Source organism: Grammomys surdaster, unplaced genomic scaffold (genome assembly GCF_004785775.1).
Source record: "Grammomys surdaster isolate TR1022 unplaced genomic scaffold, NIH_TR_1.0 166, whole genome shotgun sequence".
NCBI lineage: Eukaryota > Metazoa > Chordata > Mammalia > Rodentia > Muridae > Grammomys > Grammomys surdaster.
Window position 1 is genome coordinate 14,551,406 of NW_021604614.1, and position 22,694 is coordinate 14,574,099.

At 54.7% G+C, this 22,694-nt stretch overlaps 1 protein-coding gene across 2 annotated transcripts in view; it reads left to right on the plus strand.

The window, feature by feature from the left end:
- Positions 1-11,240: 11,240 nt before the first annotated feature.
- The window catches only part of Sh2b3 (SH2B adaptor protein 3), a 23,587-nt gene continuing 12,133 nt past the window's right edge, over positions 11,241-22,694 (plus strand). The window contains exons 1-2 of one of the 2 annotated variants that reach the window (XM_028766128.1): positions 11,241-11,329; positions 20,173-20,829. In XM_028766128.1, coding sequence (XP_028621961.1) covers positions 20,200-20,829 — 630 coding nt within the window. In that variant the 5' untranslated portion in view covers positions 11,241-11,329; positions 20,173-20,199. Of the gene's footprint in view, positions 11,330-12,369; positions 12,463-20,172; positions 20,830-22,694 lie in introns of those variants that run through there. The other variant, XM_028766129.1, reaches the window with a different exon arrangement.

A 22,694-nucleotide genomic window follows, 5' to 3' on the forward strand; every position in this document is an offset into this window, starting at 1 on the left:
CAGAGGACGCCGAGCCATCCAAACGCTTGCCCAGGTGAAGAGAGAAAGTACTAGAAGCGAGCAGAGTTGGAGGTCCACTGACCCACTGCACCCCTGCGTGACCTCCCAGCAGTTCCTCTGCTTCTCTGGGCTGCTATGCAAAATATAAAGACAAGCGTGATATTTACAGGGTGTGACTCAACTGCAGGCGCTCCCAGTAAGTAGGAATTGCTGGGGTTTCCCCTCTTCCCAGAATCACACAGGACCCACCTCCCAGGAGCCTTCACTTCCTGTTCTTCCTGCCTCCTCCTCACTTCCTTCTACCTTCCTATCCGGGGTCTTCCTAGCCGGAGGACAAGAGCAGAACAGGCTAGACCAGGATCCCGGCTTCATTCCACAGCGTCTCACTAGCGCCTCCTGTGGTGCAGACGGATCCAGAGAGAAATAGCCCGGAGTCAATCAATAAACAGTCCTAACAAGTGCTTGGTGTGAGGCAGAGAATGTGCAATAGCCAGAGTGCAGGGCTAAGACAAACAAACTCTCAGGAATGGCCACTGAGGGGCGGCGACCTAGTTCCCTGGAGACCTGCGGGAAGGGTGTACCAGATGGAAGAAACCGCAAGTCCAATGGCTCAGAGAATCGCAGTGAGCAAGTGGAGGAAGAAGTTAGGAAGCCATATTGCATAGGGCCCTGTGGACATTGGGAAAACTTTGCTTTTCAGGCATGCCTGGTAGTACATACTTGTAATTTCAGGCCTTGGGAGGGAGAGGTAAGAGGACAGCTGCAAAGCCATATATGTATGTATATATGTGTGTGTGTGTATATATATATATATATATATATATATATATATAATAAATTATTAAATTGATACTTTATTAGATAAATTAATAATTTACTGAATTAATTAATTAGTAGGCTAGGTTGGTCTTGAACTCACAGAGAGCCTCTTGTCTGCCTCCCAATTTGGGGTATTTATTTCCCACACTAGGATGCCTGGCCTGTAGAGGATTTTGGGCAGAAACGCAGGCTTTAGGGGGCTGTAGGGCCTGAGGGAAGGCTAGGAGGCCAAGCGTGAGCCTACTGAAGTGGTCTGAGCGATCTGTGATGGCAACTTGGGGGAGAGAGTTAGGGGAGAGATGTAAAGTGGGCAAACTTTGTGCATACATAGAAGATTTATAGAAGAATTTCTGATGGTTCTCTACAGGGATGAGAGATTCCGAAAAGGAGTTAAAAATGAATCCACATCTTTGGACCTGAGTAACAGACATAACCAGAGCATCTGGAAAGAGAAAGCCTGGGGTATATTTTACCAAACGAACCAGTGGGGACCCATCTACAAAGATAAAGCCTGCTCAGTACCTCACACCACAGGCTAAGGCTGACGCCAAACAGATTACAGACCTCAACATGAGAGCTGCCCTAGAAACCGCCTAGGGCCTAAAGGGGAGTGCACTGACATGTGCCAGGCCCTGGTGGGATCCCCAAGCCTGGGGGAAGATCCCAGCCTTCCTAAGGGAGGAAGGGAAGAAGGGAAAAAGGGAAGAAGGGAGGTCCTTGGTTGATCAATCAATGGTCAGTTGTTGGTCAGTCAGTCTTCAATCAATTGTCAGTGGTTGGTAGGTCTCAGTCAGTCCTGCCCTGCCCGTCACCATTCTGTTGTCAATAGTCAAAATTCAGCAGCCTTCCTTCACACAAGTCAGTCAGTCAGTTCTCAGTTGGTCTCAAGTCATTGGTCAGTCAGCCAGTTGTCAGTCAGCCAGTTGTCAGTTGTCTGTCAGTCAGTTGTCAGTCAGCCAGTTGTCAGTTGTCAGTCAGCCAGTTGTCAGTTGTTTGTCAGTCAGTTGTCAGTCAGCCAGTTGTCAGTTGTCTGTCAGTCAGTTGTCAGTCAGCCAGTTGTGAGGCAGTCAGTTGTCAGTCAGTCAGTTGTCAGTCCCAGTCATTCAGTCAGTCAGTTAGCCTAGATGTCAGTGTTCACGAGTCAGTCATCATCAGTCAGTCCATTCCTAGTCAGTCAGTCAGTCAGTTGTTAGTCTGTCAGTCAGCTGTCAGTTATCCGTTAGTATTTGGTGGTTGTCAGTCAGTCCTCAGTTGCTGAGAGTCTGTTCAGAGGTCAGTCAGTCAGAAGTCAATCATCTGTCTGATCAGTTAGGTGGTCTTTCAGTGAGTGGCCAGTCACCTGTCAGTCGGTGACCTGTCCGAAGTGTCATTTAGCTGCTGTCCAGTGGTCAGCCTGTCAGTCCTGGCCTGACTGGATTCAACATGGCGGCCACTGGCATACATACAGCTGTCTGTGTCCTGGAGCCACTGGCTGGAGGACACAAGCGATTGAGCGAAGTGACAGACTCGGCTATGCCGCCTCCTGCTCTGGTCTCCCCTGTGCTCAAAGGAGCTGGGCTTTGTTGGCTGTGGCCCTGGGAGGCATTCGCTTCAGAGATAGGCTTGGGGACATGACTGGCCCGTGAGGATGAAGAGGTTGACTTCCTCCTAGTAGTGTGTGTGTGTGTGGGGGGGAAGTCATTGCCATCTTAGCTCCTCTCTCCCAGTTGTATGTGGTTCCACCCCAGCTGCAGGGGCCCTCGTGGTCCCTGGCCCCTGAAGGTGCAAGCGTGTCAACTACGCAGGGTCACCTGAAGTGGGAGGGAGCAGGGCTCCATCTCTGCACCCATGAGGATGGCATCATCTATGCTGGGGGGGGCTTTTTGGTGGCGTGGATGCTCTGGGATCACTCACACTCCTGTAAGTGACCCACGCTCATGCTCTCTGTAAGTTACCCCAGTAAATAAATCACCAAATTCGACTTTAGGGGAATCTTTGGACTCTTGAAGTGTCACCATCTCTGTCTGGGGGGAGGACACATTTGTTTTGTCTCCCCAGGGAAAATCACATGAAAATTGAAGGGACACATATCAGAAGCAAACATGGGGGTGTTTTGTTCTTTATTATTTGTAATTTTTTTTTTTGGTTTTTATTTGTTTTGTTGTTGTTTTGCTTTGCTTTGCTTTGCTTTGGTTTTGGTTGTTCAAGACAAGGTTTCTCCGTGTAGTAGCCCTGGCTGTCCTGAAACTCACTTTGTGGACCAGGCTGGCCTCGAACTCACAGAGACCTGCTTGCCTCTGCCTCCAGAGTGCTGAGATTAAAGATGTACACCACCACCACTAGAAATTTTTGTTTTGCTTTGTTTGTTTTTTTCATTTTTTTGAGACAGGGTTTCTCTGTGTAGCCCTGGCTGTCCTGGAACTCACTCTGTAGACCAGGCTGGCCTCGAACTCTCGAACTCAGAAATCCGCCTGCCTCTGCCTCCCAAGTGCTGGGATTAAAGGCGTGCGCCACCACTGCCTGGCTGAATTTTTTTTTTTTAATCGAAGTGAAATTCACTTGGAAAATCTATTTCAAAGCAAACAGTTTGACTACATTTGATGCGTTCCCAATGTTATCAAGCCACTTTGGTTGTGGGCAGGCTCGTTTGTTTGTTAAGACAGGACCTCAGTGTATTGCCCAGACTGTACTTGGATTCACCATGCTCCTGCCTCCGTATCCCAAGTGCTAGAACTTCAGGCAAGCATGATCATGCCCAGCTGCGAAACCTTTTTTAACCTCAGAAGACGCTCAACAGGGCTGGGATGTAGCCCAGTGGTACAGTACCTGTCTAGCATGCGTGAGGCCCCAGGTTCGATTCCCAGCACCATAAAAAAAAAAAAAAAAGGGAAACATAGTCCCCATGCCCCAGCCCTAGAGAACCTCAGACAACTTTGTGTCTCTGTGGATTCCACCATCAGATGCACAGAATCCGGGTCCTCCATTCCCGGTGGGGTTACCTCTCCAGGGCTCAAAGGCAGGTCTTGCTGAAGTTGGCATTCTCTCCTTTTCCCGGCTGAGTAAGGCCCGTCGTTGTCCCAGAATGCATTTTGCTTCTCCGCCCCTCCCTCTTCCAGATGCTTCGTGTAAGCAATACCTCTGTGGCTGGGGACTGAAGATGGGTGGAAGGGACCCTGACTTAGAAAGGCCAGAAAATGGAATTAGGGAACCTGCACTGGGCTGTGGCCAAGGAGATGGTTTTGTCTCCAGACCGCGTCTCTAATCCAGCACTTCCTCATCCACTGCCCATCCGGGTCCTTTGGGCTCTCCCTCTCCTCCTCCTCGGACTCCCTCCGGCCCTAGGCTCCATTCTCTACAGAGCAGCCTTCGGGCTTCTACTGAAGCTTGCCTCAAACCGTTCTCTTGGTTAAAGGCATTGTAGCAGTTCCTCACCACCTCAGGACCAGACAGCTCGCTGGCAGTCACAAAGCATTCCTTGTACTGGCTCTGGCCACCCCTCTAGCCTCCTCCCAAATAGCTTCCTCCGTCGTCTTCTCCTTTCCTCTGCCACCTGCCCTCCCTTTGTTCCAGAATACTCTGTGCCCCAGACCTCTTCCTGTATGCTGTTCCAGAAGACTTCCCCACATCCTCCAATACTTGGCTACCCATTCTGATCCCTTCACTCGGCCACTTCCTCTTCAAGGAGGCAGATGACACCCCCACCCCACCACCCCCAGTCCTTCTTCTTACTGAGTTCAGTACCTTCCTTCCTTCCTTCCAGTCAGTCTCTCGGCCTGAAGCATTTAGAGAACACCCTACTGTCCCAGGTACTCAGAAAATAAGTTTAAAAAAAAAAAAACACCTCACAATGATGGGCCAATGAGACGGCTCAATAGGCAGAGGTGTTTGTCACTGAGACTCATGACTTGAGTTGGATCCCCAGGACTCACAAAGAAAGAATCAGTTTCCCACAGTTGTCCCGGCACTTCCCCTTGTGTGTGTTGTGGGAAACACAACAGAAAAGAAAGCATGATATTTTAAAAGGCCACACGGATGGGGCCAGGGAGACGGTCAGCCACCACTCGCCATGCAAGCGTGAAGACCTTAGGTCAGAAGCAGAGTCCACATCATGAGCCAGGCACCCGACCTGCATCTGTGATCCCAGCCTTCGGGAGGTGGGGACCGAAGGAACCCTGGGGCTGGCCAACCACAAAGCCTTCTCCTGGAGCTGCCCCTAAGAAGGAACTGATATCCTCCTCCGTTACCCTCAAACTGGCCCAGGACAGGAAAGAGTAGAGGCCTTCACTTCAGTAGCCCTCTTCTGATGCACACAGGGGACACGGTCACAAAGTAGATGTGTCAGGACTTGAAGACTTCCTTCAGGAATGGACTAGGATGGAGAGTGTAAGCCAGATAAACCCCTTCCTCCTCAGCTTGCTTCTGGTCCTGGGGTTGCGTGGTAGCAGCAATGGCCCTGACCAGGGCAAGTGGATGCTGTTCTCTCTCTCATCTTACAACTGAGGGATTGACGCTTAGGGAGGTCACACCCCCTCATCCCCCAGCCTGCTCTCACCAGCCAGGGGTTTAGGGTCACCAGCTTCCAAAGGGGACCCGCCAGCCATTTTGCCTCAGTTATTCATTGTCTCTAGAGTGGTTTGTTCCTCCAGTGCCGAGGGTGAGCCCAAGGCCCCATTCATACAAGGTGAGTGAGTACTTCAGCACCGGGGTTGCACCCCAAGGCTCCAACGTGGGTGTGGTATGTCCACACGACGGAATGTTACTCAGCCTTCAAAAGGAATGCAGTGTGACACCGTCTTGTAGAATGGGCGATCCCTTAAGGGGAAGCAGCCAGACACATGTGTGACTCGGCAACTAGTGCCAGCCTTATCAGAGAGAGTAGAACGCCACCTCCATCCTTTCTGGAACTCGGGCGAGGGAATGAATGAGTCTTGCATACGAGTCATGACAACCCTCTGTCACAGAAAACTACACATTATACACACACACACACACACACACACACAGAGAGAGAGGGAACTAGGGCTGTCTTTAAGTGGAGGTCCCATTTCAGGGTTTTGAGGAGTGTATAGGAGTTGACCACACAGGAGGAGAAATGGGAAGCATCACAGAGTCTGGGAGAATGAGACAGACAAGTCCCTGAGCCAGGACATGGGTGTTTGGCATGTAACTGAGTCTGAGGTAAAAGAGAGCTATGGAGGGTTTCAGGGTGTGCATGGCCAGGGCATCCCCAAATTGGTGCCTTGCAAGTCAATCGATAGTATCAATACAATGGCACTTATTGAGCACCTATTATGTAGTCGGTTTCCACGTGAAAACCTTTGACTCAGTTTTCCACTACATTCCAACCAAGTAGAGTTCTTTATTTACTTATTGGTGGTTGTGTTCTGTTTTGGCAGGGTCTCTCACTATGTAGCTCTGGCTGGCACAGATAACCACCTGCCTCTGCCTCCTGAGTACAGGAATTAAAGGTGTGTGCCACTATGCCCAGCTTGGAGTCCTCTCTTATCCTTGCTTTACAGGATTGCCTAGCCCGCGCCAAGCCCTGGGATCCGTCCCCAGTACCCTCCCCTCCCCTCCCCTCAATCTCCCCTCTAAAAAAGGGGGTGAATGTGGAACCAGATAAATGTTTGTTTGTTTGTTTATGGAAAATCGCCTTCTAAGAGAGAGAACCCTCTTGAAACCCACGTCTTCCATCTTTGGTGGCGCTGCAGCCAGGGGGGACCGGGTCGCAGGGCGGCGGGTCTCAACTGCGCTGCCGCCCATGACCAGCAGAGGGCGCGGGAGCCTCGTGCCCGCTGCAGTCGTCAGGCTCCCGCCCAGGAAGCGCGAGTGAGTCCGGGAGAGGACCCGAGTCTCGGAGCTGCGGAGCAATTAGGGCCTTTAATTACCGGGATTGGAAGTGGATGAGCCTCGAGGGGCCTCAGGGCACTGAGTCACTTCCCCAGAAACCAGATTCCCAGGGCTGGCGGAAGAGGGGGCGGCTGTGCTTCCCTGCGGCCGGGTGCTGGCCGGGACTGGGCTGAAGCCAAGTCCAGGACCCAGGGGGGTGGGGCGAGGGCAGCGGGTGCAGGTTCCTGGTGGCCAGTCCACCGCTTTGCTGGTCTTGGTGAGGGCACCTGCGTCTCTGTGCCTCAGTTTCCTTCTCCATCAAGTGGGAGAGAGCAGCCCCCTTGCCCTGCATACGGTTGTTGGCTAAGCAAGTTGTGAGCCTGTGGAAAACCCTCCAAATCCTTTCCGCGGGGACCCAGGCGAGCTGGCCCACACCAGTAAACCCAGCACTCAGGCAGGAGGCTGCAAGTTCACAGCCGTCCTGAGCTACTTAGTGAATTCCACGAAGGCCTAGGCTACAGTCTCAAAGCAAACACAAACACATCATTAATTATTCTCCAAGAGCTGTTCTTTCTTTCCAGCGCTGGGTACAGTAGAAGAGAGAGCCCCGGGGCAGAGTGACTGCTTCAGTTCCTCAGCATCTGTGTGACCTTGGCTCTGGACCTCAGTTTCTTTACAAGCATAGGGCAAATGAACAAACATGAGCATGGCAGGCATGGCCTTGGCTGGGCACACGGAGTCGGAGCATAACACCTGACTATACTTGTGGCAGATTTCACGGGGAAGGGACAGAAAGCACAGAAAAGGGAACCTTAGCCCCAGAGAGGAAGCAGAGGGGATAGATGGAGCCTGGCTCCTTAGCTCAGCAGATCAGACCCACAGGAATCCAGCTTGGGACTTCTGAGTGCAGAGGCACCAGCAGATACGGGTAAGAGATGCCAGGGCCAAAGCTGCCAGCTGAGCTCTTTGAGCCATTGCTGAATCCCAAGTGTGGGGAGCAGATTAGATGAACACCATGGGACCTTCTTAAGGTCTGTATTAGCTAGCAATGGCTGTGTAACAAACCGACGCCCGTCACGGTTGTTTCCAAGGTAACACTCTCCTTCACTGTCCCATGGTTTTGGAAATCCAGATGCAGTTTCGGGAATTGTGACTCAAGGTCATGAAGGAGGGCAGAGTCTCAAATGGAATCTGGGCTTGGCCGCTGGACATTTCCTGTAACACTAGCAGTTGGGGAGGCTGAGGTAGGACGAGCAAGAGTTCAGGTCAGTGTCTATGGCACCTGTATGGAGATCAGGGGACAACTTATGAGAGTCAATTGTTCTTTTCTCTATATGTGGGTTCCAGAGATGGGACTCAGGTCGCCAGGCTTGACACCAAGCCCCCCTCACCTGCTGGGCCATCTCGCCAGCCCAAACTAAATAGAAAACTATTATTTTTACAGATCTTAATTTCATGGGTGTGTGTATCACATGTGTGTACCTGCAGAGGCCAGAAGAGGGCGCTGGATCACCAGGAACTGTAGTTACAGGTTGTAAGCAGCCTCGTGGTTGCTGGAAACCTAAGTCAGGACCTCTGCAAGAGCAGCCAGCTCTCTGAACTCCTGAGCCATCTCTCCATCCACATAAAGATGTTCTTAATATTTTAAATTTATTCTTTTGAAAATCTCATACATTTTTTTTCCTCTTTATAAATACTTTTGTTGTTTTTTGAGACAGGGTTTCTCTGTGTAGTTCTGGTTGTCCTGGAACTCACTTTGTAGACCAGGCTGGCCTCGAACTCAGAGATCTTTCGGCCTCTGCCTCCTAAATGCTGGGATTAAAGGCATGCACCACCACTCCCAGGCCATAAATACTAATTTTTAAAAGGGCTGGTGTCACATGCCTGATATCCTAATATTTGGGAGGTGCTGAGGCAGAAGGATTACCATGGGCTTGAGGACAGCCTGGGCTATACAGCAAGACCCTTTGAAAACAAAAATCAAAAGTAGGAGTCGCTGGGGCTGTCTTTGGTGGGAACTCTTAACAAGGCTTGGCTAACCCTTCCCAAGATGGCATCCTCCCACGTCCGCTCAGGGCTGGTGGCCTGTGGCCTCTTCATGGACTGAAGAGGTCCTCCCGAGTCTGCCTCCCCACTGCTGGAATATCATAAGTGTGCCAGCACAGCACACCTGCTGTACGTTTAATTTATTTATTTTTTTGTCACAGAGTCTCACTATGTTCTTCTGTCTGGCCTAGAACTCAGGGTGATCCTCCTGCCTCTTCTTCCAGAGTGCTGTCATTACACATGGGAACCATGGTACCAACTTGAGCTACACATTTTAATTTTTTTTTTTTTTAAGTTTCTCAGGTCGTTTCTTTTTTCTTGAGACAGTTTCACACTGTGGCCCTGGCTAGCCTGGAACTCTCTAGGTAGACCAGGTTGGCCTCAAATTCACAGAGATCCACCTGCCTCTGCCTCTTGAATGCTAGGAGTAAAGACACTGGACACACACACACACACACACACACAATTTTCTTTTGTTTTTGTTCATTTTCCTTTCGTTTGCTTTTTAGGTTTTTTTTATATTTTTGAGACAGATTCTCTCACTGAAGTAACCAGCTGGATGGGGCCACTAGACTGGCTGACCCTCAAGCCCCAGTGGTCCTGTCTGGGTTTTGCATGGGTGCTGGGGCTCGAACGCAGGTCCTCGTGCTTGCACACTAAGCCCTTTCCCTAACCTGCCGAAGCCCCAGTCATATCTGGCTAATGTTTGTTGCTGTTCATGTTAACCACATGAATGGCTTGGATCGTTGACTTACTAATCCTCTTGGCTCTGGTTAACCTTCGTTGGTATTGTCCAGTTAGTTTGATTTGGGACAGCGTCTCATGTAGCCCAGGCAGATTTCAAACTCATTAGGTAGCCAAGGCTGACCTTGAAGGGATCCTCCCGTCTCCACCGCTAAGTGTCCCTACCTCCAGTCATTCAGTGCACCTGGCTGATAGTTTGACAGTGACCTTGTTGACTTATAGAACCTGCTAGGGTTAGGTTTAGTTGTCCTTCTGACCTGGCCACCTGGGTCCCTGCAGGTGGACCCTGAGCTGCTGCCCTCAGCAGGAAGGAAGGGCGGGTGACCCGGCCCCTGGGAGTGGACAGACTGCTTCCGGCAGTCCCCGCCAGCCGTGGGAACTGACGTCCTCCCCCTCAACCCTCAGCCCTGCTGGGTGGAGGAGCCAGATCCCCAGGGGCGCAGAACCCCGGGGTCGCTGCTGTCACCGCAGGGTCCCGCCTCGGAGTCCTTTGCCCTCGGAATGAAAAAACACAAATAAATAAAAGACTCTGACGTTGCAGGGCTCTCAGGGAACCCGGACTGGGGCGGGCCCCGCCGGGCGAGCGAGAAGAAACTGAGCGCGAGGAAGGAAACGGGTTTGGGCCTCGGAGAAATCTGGCAGGCAGGGCTGGCCTGTGATTAAAAAGAGGAAGAACCACAAGTCTCCATTTAACTCAGCAGAGCTGCAGTCGGCTACGAGAGGGAAAGTGCTTGCGGCTGGCAGATTGCAGCCACCATCTGGCAAAGGCCAATACCTGATGCTCCGCGCGCGCCTCGGGGCCACAGCGAGGCTGCAGGTACCCGGCAGTCGCCCCAGGTGTTGTAAAGGAGCGTGTTATGGGCCAATCAGGCTAGACTTCGCGGAAGCCATCCTTAGATGCTGCGTCCCCGAATGGGGACACCTACCCCAGGCTCTGTGGCAGAACTCATCAGGGCCCTCTCTTTCTTGCGGTTCTTCATGGCTCCCCACCCCCCTCAAAACAAACAAACAAACAAACAAACAACAAACCAAACCCGACTCTGCACCTAGGCCTCCAAGACGGCACGTGTAGGCCAACAAGTTCCTTCTTTGGAGGTGGGGCCATGTCTACTTTCTAAGGAGGCACCTTAGGGCCTTTGCGTCTGCGCTGCTCTGGCCGGGAATGCCTCTCCTCCTCATCATGTGGGAGAGATCTCAGCTTAAATATTACCCAAATATTTCTCTTCCTGCGTCCCAAAGACAGCCAATAAAGACAACTCCACAACGGAGTTGTCACCGGTGTTGTCTCCTAGCCAGAGTGCCGCCCCCACGAGGGAATCACTAACTCGTGTCCACAAGCACCTTACAGTGCCCGTCGCATCGTAGACATCGCCTTCGCGCGTTTTTTTTTGGGGGGGGATGGGGGGAGTGGGCTTCTTCCAAGCCATTTTGCTACCAGGCCCCTGCTTGCCGCCGTCCGATGGTAGTGGAAATCCCCACCTACGGGGGAGTCCCTTCCTAGGGCTCCAACGGGAGGCCCGGGGACCGAAGCTCGGTTGGTTAACTGCTCTAATGTAAGCAACTCACTTCTTCCAGTCCCTGAGTGGGCTGGGGACACGTGTTATTTCCATTTCATAGATGAAAAAACTGAGTTGGAGGGGATCAAGTATTTGGTCCCACGCAAAAAAGGGGAAGACAGTGGCTCCAGGGAGCCAGCGGCTCGTGGGAGCCTGTCGTCTGGGAAGGCTTGCAGTGGCCCCTCCAAGCTGGGGGCGTGGGCGGCCTGCTTCCTGTTGGGGGAGGGGGAGGGGACAGACATTCCTCTTTCCCCTCCCATCTTAGAGTCGCGGGGAAGACTGGCGTGCAGTGACTCCACTTCAGAACAGGGGCACCCCACTGTTAGCCGCACCCCCCATGTGGCGGTAGAGAAAAGGTAAAGGGCTTAAGGGGCGCGCAGACGTGGAAGCTCAAAGGGCTCGGTTGCCTGGGATGCGGAGGAGCTCTTGGAGAAAGTTTCATCAAGCTAGAGAGCGGCCGGGCGGCCAGGTAGAGAACCGCCTACTCGGCCCGGTCCGGGACTCCGAGGACCTTAGGAGGGGAGCGGAACACGAATGGATAGCGCCGCCGAGGCAGGACGGCTCGGTGGGGCCACGGAGATCGGGGCCAGGGCGGGGCTGGCCCCTTCCCCGGGAGGTGATGAAAGCCGCGGTCGCAGTTGCTAGACCCGGCCGGGCAAGCTCAGATAAGGCTCGGCTGGAGGGAGTCCGCAGGGGCGCACCCCCACGAGGTCCCGAAGGTCGGGGCGGCCCCGCCCATCGCGAGCCTAGCCCCGCCCATCCATTCCAGGAGCCCCGCCCACTGAGGCACGTGGTGACTGGCCAGCGCGAGAGGGGCGGGGCCGAGCACACTCCTCCCCTTTGAGGTTCTTTCCCCTTCTTTAGGGGGCGCGACGCAACTCGGGGTAGAGAGCGTGCCTTTTGGGGGCGGAGCTTGTCGCTATTCTGCCTCCCACCGGGCAGCAGGCGGAGGCGCGAGGGGAGGGCGGGGCCTGGATAGGCTCCGCCCCTGGCCTCGGCAGGCGGCACAGGGGCGTGGCTCGTTGTGGCCACGCCTCCAGGCCACCCTCCTCTGCGGCGCGCGCGGCTCGCGGCCGGTTCCTCTTTACATAACGGCGTGGGGCGGCATGGGCTCGGGCCGTCGCCTCCGCCTGGCCGCTCTCCCGCCCAGACTGTCACGGGCCACGGGGGCCACAGCGGCAGCGGCAGCAGCGTCCCGGAGGCGGCCCGGGACCGCGTCCCCGGGCTGCTGTCAGGAGCTGGCGGCGGAAATGAGGCGCTGGCCGTTTTCCGAGCCGGGGTTTCCTGCCTGAGCGCCGAGAGGCCGTACGACGCCATGGGCCGGCCGGGCCCCGACCCGCAGCTTGCGCGGTAAGCGCGGCCCGCCGAGCGTGTTGGAGGAACTGGGCCGGGCGTCCGGCTGCCCGCCCGCGTCCCGCTTCTGTTTTCTGGCGTTTCCTCATTCTGTTTCTCTTCCCCAATCCCAGACCGCAGTGATGTGGGCGCGGAGGTCAGTGCTTGCAGCTGGGGCCTCCGGAGAGGAGCCTGGCGGGGCGCCGCGGGAGGAACCGAGAGCTGTCCCGGCACACAGCGTGCTTGGCCCCTGCCGCGGGCTGGGGGGTGGACACGTGTGTCACTAGGACCCTGGTGATCCACAGGGGTGGCATGCGGAGCCCTAAAGGTGAAATCAGGCAGAGATGGTGGGTAGGGGGTGGGCCACAGGCCATGACAGGCCAGGGCCCGCTGGGGAAGTTGAGGTTGTGAGAGTTTTATGCTCTTAGAACACTTTCTGAACCTTGTCCCACAGGTCCCCCCTGGGAGGAACCTCCATCCGAGCCAAGGGGTGAATACATTCTGGAACTTGTGCAGTCCCTATAGGCGGTCAGCTAGGAAGGGGCTGGCCCGAAGCGACAGCAGCTGTGGTTTGGGGATTCTCGAGGGCTGGGCAGGGGCAAAAGAGGAAACAGAGGGTCCTAGAGGCAGAACTTGTGTTCTTTCTCCTCTGCTTTCCAAGATGAGGGCCGCGTCCTCAATTTCCCCTCTGTTAAGTGAATAATGGGAGATTTGCGGCGCAGTTTTAATGAACCCCGCGTGGAAGGCACCTGTGCCTGGCGGGGAGACGGGCTCAATTACAGGCTGTTGGTTTTCACGCTGTCCAGTTATATTGACCCTGGCTGTGGGACCTTCCTCAGCTCTCCCGAGCACAGCTGCTCTGGGGTTTCCCAAGTCTGTGGGCAGGGAACTCTGAAGGACCCTGGGCAGGGTCGGATGACAACCCCTTCCTGGTCTGGGTTTCCTCAGTTGACACCTACTTGTGAGGGCCACCAGAGCACAGGATGGCTTGATCAGGAGGGCAGGCAGTCATGACAAGGGTGTTATCTGTTTTGTTGAGGTCATTTCTGTTCCTCTTCCTTCCTGACTCTCTGGCACCAAATGTCACCCAATGCCTGGTCCTCGCCACACCGTTCAAATGGTTCTTAGACAATTGACATCCTTTCCTTTGAGTAGCTGGGCTGTGTGCTTCAGGCTGTCTAGTCTAGTCGGGCCACCCTCTGGTTTCTTCCTCTTCTGGGGTAGAGCTGGAGGTACTTGGGAGCCCCTTCTGGCTGTCAGGCCCAGAGTGCTGTCTCCATCATGAGCTGCTGAAGGAGGCTTTTGGTGACCTCTCAAGGATCTAACTGCCTGGGCCTGTATTACACCCTTTGCAGAGCAGGTCTTTGGGGGTCCAACCCACCTTTTGAGCCTAGTCAGCTTCTGAATGCCCCATTGCTATGACTCTGGGTGGGCACGTCTCTGAGGCGATGACGTCATCAAGAGTGGGAAGGGTTTTAATTGCTGGCACACAGAGATGGAGCAGATAGCATTGTTGAAATGAGAGGTCTTTCCTATCAAGTCCCCACTTACTTCTCCCTGGAGCGGCACTCATGTGGAGACTAATCCAGAATATGCTAGCTTCAGGGGTGAGGCCCTGGGCAAGTTACCGGACATCTCTTGGGACCTGCACAGTGTCAGGCAAGTCTCCTGCCCCTCTAGGGTAGTTGTGTACCCTGGAGGAGCCCCACAGGGAGCAGGCGTTTGAAGTAGGTTGGCTATAACTGACCTGACTCTGAGGTCTTAGGCTTGGGTTTTGCCATCTCTGAGCTACAAGTGTTGTTGGCAGTCTGGAGTGAAGATGCTGAAGGACAGAGTTGTTTGGGGAGAGGCATGCAGTGCTGGCATGCTAGTGTTCAATACATTCAAAGCTATTGCTTTTAATCCAGTAGTGGTTGGCTCTTAATTGCCAGGTTTCCTGGGAAAATGGTCCCCAGGGACCCTGGGTGTTGAGCATCTCTGGTTGGGCACGGGAGGGCAAGGCAGGAAGCAGCTTCCATCTGGAGTGTCTGGAGGGGCTGCTCCATCCTGCCAGGCCTGTTCCTGGCCACCCACCCTTCCCGAGGAAACTGAGGCTGACAGGCTGCTTAGGGGAAATGACTCAGTGGGGGTCACTGGCTGAGTCATGCCTACATGGACCCAGGATCCCCGCACCCCAGCTCCCAGCTTCCGGGGGCTTGAGGTCCCTCGGGGACTGGGTGGCTGCATGTCCTTGGGCACTGTTAGACACCATCTGCTTGGGCCCTATGATTTGGACAACCGGTGTCTCTTGGTCAGTGCTCTGGGGATCTCATTAACCCCATGCCACTGAGCTCTCCAGTCTAGTACAGTACCCTTCTCATGTGAACAAGAGACAAGTCCCTAAGGGACCTGATGGCCTGCCCCACCCTGGCCAGCCGGAAACCCAGCAGCTGAGCAGATGGCTGAAAGATTTTTCCTCCCACACAACCCTGTCAAGGGTCGGCAGGGGGGCCAGCCCCCTGGCTTCCTTGTGAGCCAGTCCTGGAGCCCCTTGGGGCCTGTCCGGATGTGCCCCCCCCCCCAGCTGATGGGGGGGGTGCAGCTTGGTCTCCTGGGAGGCCTGGAGGGAGGAAGTCTGTGCCCTGCTTGTGGGGCTGACTCACGGCAGCTGACTGGGGGTGGGGCCAGACTTGGGGGTGGGGGCTCAGTGTAGCCTCTTATTGCAGGAGGTAGACTTGCCTTACACTGGTGGCATCTCCAGAGAGTCCGTAGGATTCATCTGGGGGGAGGGGCACATGAGGTCCAGAGGCTGTCAGTGTTCTCTTCCTCAAGGCCCCAGGCAGTTCAGGAGTTGGTGAGGCGCTCCCTGGCAGTGAGGTTCATCTGTCATCACTTCTGCCACTGTCAACCCTGGGGCTGGTAAAGGAAGCCCCAGCCGGGGTTGGGGGGGGGGGGTACACCAATCTTGGGGGCTGTTTCCCTGCTCATTCTACCTCCTGGAGCCTACTTACGGTGATAGCTGTCTGGAATGTCAAGTTGTGTGTGTGTTATGGGTGCACTTGGGAGGTAGGGCAGAGGAAGCCAGGCGACACTTCCTATTCTGGTAGACTGGGCCAGCCTGGTGATCTCAGGATGGACCTTACTGGCTGCCAGGTGGTCTAACCTTCGTCTTGTAGGGCCAAGCTGATTCCCTTGCACCCTGCTTCCTCTGGGCTAGAATGTGAGATATGTGCACTAGGTCTTCTCAATTCTGCAGTGTAGTCAGTTTGGTGGAGGCAACCTTTAGAGGGTGGCAGGGCTTCTTGTCCCAGCATCTGTGCCCTCCCAGACCTGCCCCCACCTCACACACACACACACACACATCCCTCCCTGGCCTGGTAGGTGGAGCCTCCAGGTATTGAAGCTTCCTCTGCTCCCTGTGAGATGGTGGTGCTGGCGACAAAGCTAAGAGGTTGCGGAGCTGTGTTTGGAGTCCTGGGCCAGGGGTCGTCACAGAACCCCCCACCTCCAGCACCCTTCCATTCTTGGTTATTGGACAGGCCCTCTATGTCCTTGGGATGGCTGGGCCTGGGCAGGAGCACCAGTCAGGCTGTGGCTCCCAGGGACCAGCCCGGCCTGTGGCAGAGGAATAGGGGCTGTGGGGGTGTTCAGGGGCGCTGCCTACCTTGCTGACTATACTCTGATGTGTTCTGCATGTTTGCTTGCTTATTTGGGGTTGAGGGAACAAGCTACCCAGGGCTCAGCTCTTTCTATCACTCTGGCACCTATCAGAGGGTGGGGAATCAGGAGAATCCCTTGAGGCTAAATCCAGGTAGGCAGATAAGACTGTATCTTCTGTGGGTGAGGAGAGCCGTGTCGCGGACATCGAGCACTTCACAAACTGGATGTGCTGCTCGCTCCTGGGGCTGAACTTTGGTCCTTCCTTGTCACGGCGTCTCTACTCTGCCCTGGGCTATCACAAGCTCAGCAGCCGTGCTTCGTCACCTAGCACACGGGAAGTGGTGTCAGTCACTAGAGGGGACCACCTTTCTGCTGCTTAGCCTCCCTGGCCGTTCAGCCTGGAGCCAGCTACGCTGGGATGTTCTGTGTCCCATAGCCATGTCTCCCGTGCTGCCTGACCTAGAATTGGGTGCCCCCTGAGGCTCGGGCCTGGCGGGTGGGCGGCTCGACTCACCCCTACTGCTGTAAGTGTCAGCAATCAACAGCACAGCCACTTTCCTCTCCAGCCTGTGCCTCTCCTCAGCTCTCAGTGCTGCTGGGGTTGCCCATCAAAGCCTGCCTGCCTGCCCCGCTGCCCTTGGGGAGGGCTGGGTGGAGGCTGTCCCTAATGCTATGGGGGTAGGTCCTAGGGGTGCTCTCTTCCTCACAGGGGTGTTCCTAGAGTCCCATGTTGGAGTTGAGGTGGGTAGGATGTGACCTGAGCCTGGAGTGCCAGTCTGCCTTGCCCGGCTGCCAGGGATCTGGGGTACTTGATCTGAGCAGACTTGAGGGTGGCAGGTGCACCCCTGAATGGTGAAGATGGCTGGGGTGCTGGGGCTGACTGGAGCCTGCGCTTGTGAGCAGGCTGGTAGGGATCCATGCCCTCTAGATGGAGCCTTCTAGATGGCGTCTGGCAGGCCCTTGAGTAAGCCCACCTGCCTCCCATGCCACCTTTCCCTATCTTTGACTTGGACTTAAGGACAGGACACCCAGCTAGTTTGCATTCAGGATGTGAGTGGATGAGCTTTGTCGTTGCCACGATTTCTAAACAGTTGGCAGGTTTGGGCTGTGAACAGGGGCACTGGTCCCTTTCTACTTGAGCAGAGCTAAAACAGTCCTTCACATTCCTGGCTCTCTGCTGTAAGCTCTGTAGGGAAGCAAATTAGTTCCTGGGGTGCGGCTGGGCACTTTGGAGTGCCTTCTGTGACTGCTGTTACTGATCACACCATAGGGGTTCTGTGATGCCTGAACTCTGTCTTTGCAGGAGTGGTCAGAACAGTGGCTAGGCGCGGTGGATGCCATGTGAGGGCCATTGGGGTGAGCACACGGCTAGGCCTGGCTGTTGGGGAGCGTGGAAGGTCCTGCCAGGGTCTGGCTCGGCAGCTGAGCCTTAGACCCTGGCATACAGAGTGAATAGACAGACACATGTTCCAAATGAAGGGACAGATGTGGACAGCATAGGGTGCCCAGAAGGCAGGCAGGGCAAGATGATGGCTGGCAGGTGATGTTGGTCGGCAGGCACTGTCTGTATACAGGTGGAGCTTAGTTGGAAGCTTTACTTAGTATGTGGGAAGCTCTGGGTTCCATTCCTAGCACCACAGAAGCCCAGGACATGCCCGTAAACCCAGCACTCAGGAGCTGGAGGTAGAAGGAGGCCATCCTAAAGAGAAAAAATCTTCGTTATTCTTGCCAGGCCTGCAGGAGGATGGTGTACCCAAGTCCAGTCTGGGCTGCATGGTAAAAGACTGATGTTTTTGACTGTGTCTTGGATCCTCTGCTGTAGCAGGAGAGCAGGTGTGCTCTAGGTCTGGTGGAGATGGCCACGGACACATCCCCACTGCTCAGGACAGCTGTGTGTGACAAGTGTGCTGAGGAGAGATTCTGGACTTGTGCTCCTCTTGGGAGGAGGAGGAGGAGGATGCAAGAACACAGCCCAGTGGCCCTTGCAGTCTGCAGATGGGGCTGGAGCTGTGTGTGCACTCTGCTTGTGGGTCATCCAGGCTGTGGAGGCTGTGCCTGACTGTAGCAGTTCAAGGCCTAGTGTACGGGGTATGACACTGCCACATGTCCCAGGGAGCAGGTACTTCCATGGGGAGGTGACAGAATGAGATGGGCTTGGTTAGGTTTAGCCTATTTCTTTCTGACTCCTGGCTTTTGCTGCTATGTGCAAAGGACCTACTGTGTGCTAAGGACCTTATCGTTTTTGTAGCATGGTATGCAAAGTACTGACAGAGTGCAGAGTGCCTCCCAGTGGGGCCACAGGCCTTTGCATTAGAGTTGAAGTGTCTTGTCAGGTGCTGGCCACCCTTCTTTGTCTGTTTTGGGACTTGCAGAGCACAGGCCACAGAGGAAAAAGTGACTTGTGGGGTAGCGACAGCAGAGAGTCCCATTCTAGCCTCTTGCCAGGGCTCCTGACACATATTTAATGAATGGGAAATTGAGGTGTCCACAAGTCTTGTGCCTGGTCCTCTGGCAGTGATCTCTGGGTTGGGGGATAAGGCTTGTTTTTTGTTTGTTTCTGTTTTGACAGGTCTCACAAATCACAGGGTAGCCTTGAATGATCTTGAACTCCTGATCTTTCCAGTACTGGAATTACAGCACAGGCCACTACACTAAGATGTTAAATCTTTTATCTGTTCACTGTTGTGTCCCTGGGCCCACTGCAGTGCCTGGCACACAGTAGACCCTCAGTATTGTGGGGAGAGTCTGAGGGAGTGGATGGAGGTGGGTCTTGGACACCATGGACAGTGCAGGGTTAACCCGTGGGCATCCTGACTGTTACACTTGTGTCTCCCTGAGTTCTCCATAAAGCCAAGAGATGCTTACATTCCTGAGTCTGGTCATTACAGGCTACTTTTCATCTTTTTTTTCCCCCCTTACCTTCTCCCTCTTGCTCCTCCCTCCTCGCTCTGGTCACTGCTTGCAAGGCTTTTTTTTGTTTTGTTTTTAAAATTTATTATATTTAAGTACACTGTAGCTGTCTTCAGACACCCAGAAGAGGGCATCAGATCTCATTACAGATGATTGCGAGCTTTGAACTCATGACCTCCGGAAGAGCAGTGAGTGCTCTTAACCACCGAGCCCTCTCACCAGTCCTGTTTTTCATCTTTTGTGTGGCTGTCCCCACACTGGCAACAACACTTACTATGTGAGGGCAGTAGCCAGTCACATGGAACTTTCCCAGATTTTAAGCCATTCATAATTGAGTCTTTGTAGGACCCGGAAGTGGGCGGGATGAGTTCCTCTGACATGGGAAACTGAGGTGGGAAACCATGTGAGGTCACTCAAGGTCACTTAACTGGTGAGAGTGGACCTGGGATCCGGGCCCAGGCTCCAGAGCCCATGCTTCTAACCATACTTTCTAGAGCTACTCCTCTGCCTCAGTTACTCCCATGTACCCCAGATCTGCCCTCACAGTCTTCCATTTCAGGGTGGGTCTGCTCTCCAGGCCTTTCTTGTTCACCATTACGTGTTCCTGTAACAAATGTTTTCCCATACCTGTAAAAACTAGCTGGAGAAAGATGTGAGCTTTGGTTTGTGTGCTGAGTAAATAAGTCCTACAGGGTGGAGGGTAGGTTTGAACTTGGAGCTTCCTGGAAGAGGTGGTAGATTGCTCCTTGCCTCCTGCTAGGGGACAAACCAGGGTCCTCGCTTCCCCAGCTTTCCCTGCTGATGGGGTTGTCAGCAACAGCAGGGAGCTGTGGCTAAGGCTCTGGGCCTATGAGCAGTGTTTACCTTAAAGCCTTTAACTGTAGGAAGTTAGTCAGACGGCCCCACAGAAGCTGTACCGCTTTAGAGCACCCAGCATGGGTGGCAGAGAGCCTGTGTGTTAGTCTTTACAAAGCAGCCCTGGCTATCCTGTCAGCTTTTACTTGGGTGTGCTATGAGTAGCCTGTTTCCTAGTAGGGAGTTCCCTTCATCCGATATTTCACTTCATATGGTCAACTGAGGCCTGGAAATACGAGATGGAAAATTCTGGAACGCCCCAAGCATGGCTCTTGAGTGGTGCTGAGCTCTCAGAGCCCCCCACCCCGAAGGAGGCAGCGCCTCCCTGGTAGATCTCGCCTACCCACTGTATCCACTGCGTGGGAGCTGCAGGCCCGCTGGCTTCCACGTGCGGGATGTTTCCGGGGTGGTCGCGGGGGCGGGGACGTTCCCTGGACTCATTGCCTTCTGACTTGTCTTCCAGCCCGGCCGCCCCGCCTCGCTCTCCACCATGAACGAGCCCACCGTGCAGCCGTCCCGCACATCCTCGGCACCCGCCTCGCCAGCATCCCCGCGCGGCTGGAGCGACTTCTGCGAGCGGCACGCGGCAGCGGCGGCCCGGGAGCTGGCCCGCCAGTACTGGCTGTTTGCGCGCGCACACCCACAGCCGCCGCGCGCCGACCTGGTGTCGCTGCAGTTCGCCGAGCTCTTCCAGCGCCACTTCTGCCGGGAGGTGCGCGAGGGTCACGACTACCGTGCTTCTGCTCCGCCCCGCCCCGCGCTGCCCAAGGCACGCAGCTCCGAGGACCTGGGCCCGCGGCCCGCCTGCGCCCTGCAGCACCTGCGCCGCGGCCTGCGCCAGCTCTTCCGCCGCCGCTCGGCTGGCGAGCTGCCGGGGGCTGCCAGCGACACCAATGACACCGACACCGCCGCCGTCACCAGGCCGGGCCCGGCCCGCAAGTTGCTACCCTGGAGCCTGCGAGAGCCGTCCGCCGAGGCGCTCAAGGAGGTGGTATTGCGCTACAGCCTGGCGGACGAGGCGGCAATGGACAGTGGCGCGCGCTGGCAGCGGGGTCGCCTGGTGCTTCGGTCGCCAGGTCCAGGCCACGGCCACCTTCTGCAGCTCTTCGATCCGCCCAAGGTGAGCACCCTGGAGAGTGTGCTACAGCGTGCCCACAGCCTAGATAGGCACCCTGTGGCCCTGACTCTTACAGGACAGTGAGTCTGCGAGCCTGGAGAGTCGAAGGACTCTGTTCGTGCTGTTGATGGGTTGGAGCTTGTGGGGTCAAAGTCTTTGAAAGTCCAGATATACATTGGACTTTCAGGACATCAGGAAATCCATAAAGCCCAAGCGGCGTCCCTGGTGTACCCACCCACTCTGCAGTTTCTTTCTTAGACTTTTCTTTCTGGCAGGTTGCCCTGGCTTCAGTTTCTCTGCTGGCAGGTGAGGCCTAGGGTCTCAGTGCTTCAGTCTGCAGCTGGCATCCATCCCGCCTGTGTGGATGTGTGAGCCTGGCTGCCTGCTGGGATTTCTTCAGTTCTCTGTGGGCCCATTCTGTGGAACAGCCTGGCTGTAGGCTAACAGAGATGTGAGCCCAGTCCTGCGAGGCACTGCTGGTCATGTCCATGCATATACTGAGCAATGATCAGGGGACAGATACTTCCCTACTGTGTGCTAAGCACACATTAGGGGCAGGGGAGCTGTGGAAGGACCAAGCATGCCGCTGGCACTGTTGTAGCAGAAAGGTGGCTGGGTGTGCTAGGGTGGCAAAGGGCCTTGCAAGGCATCTTCCCTGCTGATGACTGCCAGCCAGATGGTGGTACTCTGAAGCTCTGAGTTTCAGTGTGTACCCTCAAGTGACCCAGAAGCACACACATTTCCCCACTCTCTGCCTGCTCTCTCCAGTGTGGATCTATGGCTTTGTTTTTTGAGCTAGTGTCTGCTCTTGAACTAGCTATATAGAGGGTGACCTTAAGGTGTGAACCTGTCTCTCTCTCCCTCCTGGTTACTGGGATTGCAAGCATGTCTCACCAGGCCGACGTGGTGGTGTGAGGTATTGGACCTGGGGCATTGTGCCTGGTCAGCAGGACTCTAGTCACTGACCGACACCCTCAGTCCCTGTGTATTTATGTGTTTATGTTACGTATGCACCTATGTGAGCACCCGTGCAAGTGCAGCTCAGAGGCCAAAGGTCTCCAGTACCCTGGAGTTGGAGGGCTAGCTGGTATGAGTGACGGGAATCAACCTCTGGTTCTCTCCAAGGGCAGCAGATGCTCCTGACTGCCTAGCCCTCTCTCTAGTGTTTGAGTTCCTCTTATGCTGTGTGCTTCTCAGTGCCAGCACTAGCCCGCTCTGGTCTGCTGATGCCTGTTGTGAGTGGTTTGGTGGTTTCCACTTGAGTGCTTTCTCTCCATGGATAGGGTCTTGCTTAGGTCCTCTTGCCTCAGCCTCCCAAGCGCTGGCACCACGAGTGATATGCTCCTGCACTTGGCTTTTTTGGGACTTTTCTGAGTAATGTCACAGTGACATTCACACACAGGTCTCTGCAGTGCTTTCGTTTCTCTTAGGTATAATCCTGGAAGTGACGTCTTAGTATTTCCTGGTGATACTATGACTTTTCTTGAGTGGCTGTGCCAGCTGGTGTCCTTAGTGGTGGTGGCAGAGAGATCCTTGCTTCTATAGCCTTACCCACTCGTGCCCCTGGTCAGTTCCAGTGGGCATGTGCTTGTCCTGTTTTCTTGCTGCCTGTGATTTATCCTTGTAAAGAACCTGTTATACCCCTACCCACCCCATCCTTCCCTTTGTGTATCTGTGTTCAGGGTGCACGTATGTGCCATCCTTCCCTTTGTGTGTCTGTGTTTGGGGTGCACGTATGTGCCATCCTTCCCTTTGTGTGTCTGTGTTCGGGGTACATGTATGTGCCATCCTTCCCTTTGTGTGTCTGTGTTTGGGGTGCACGTATGTGCCATCCTTCCCTTTGTGTGTCTGTGTTCGGGGTGCACGTA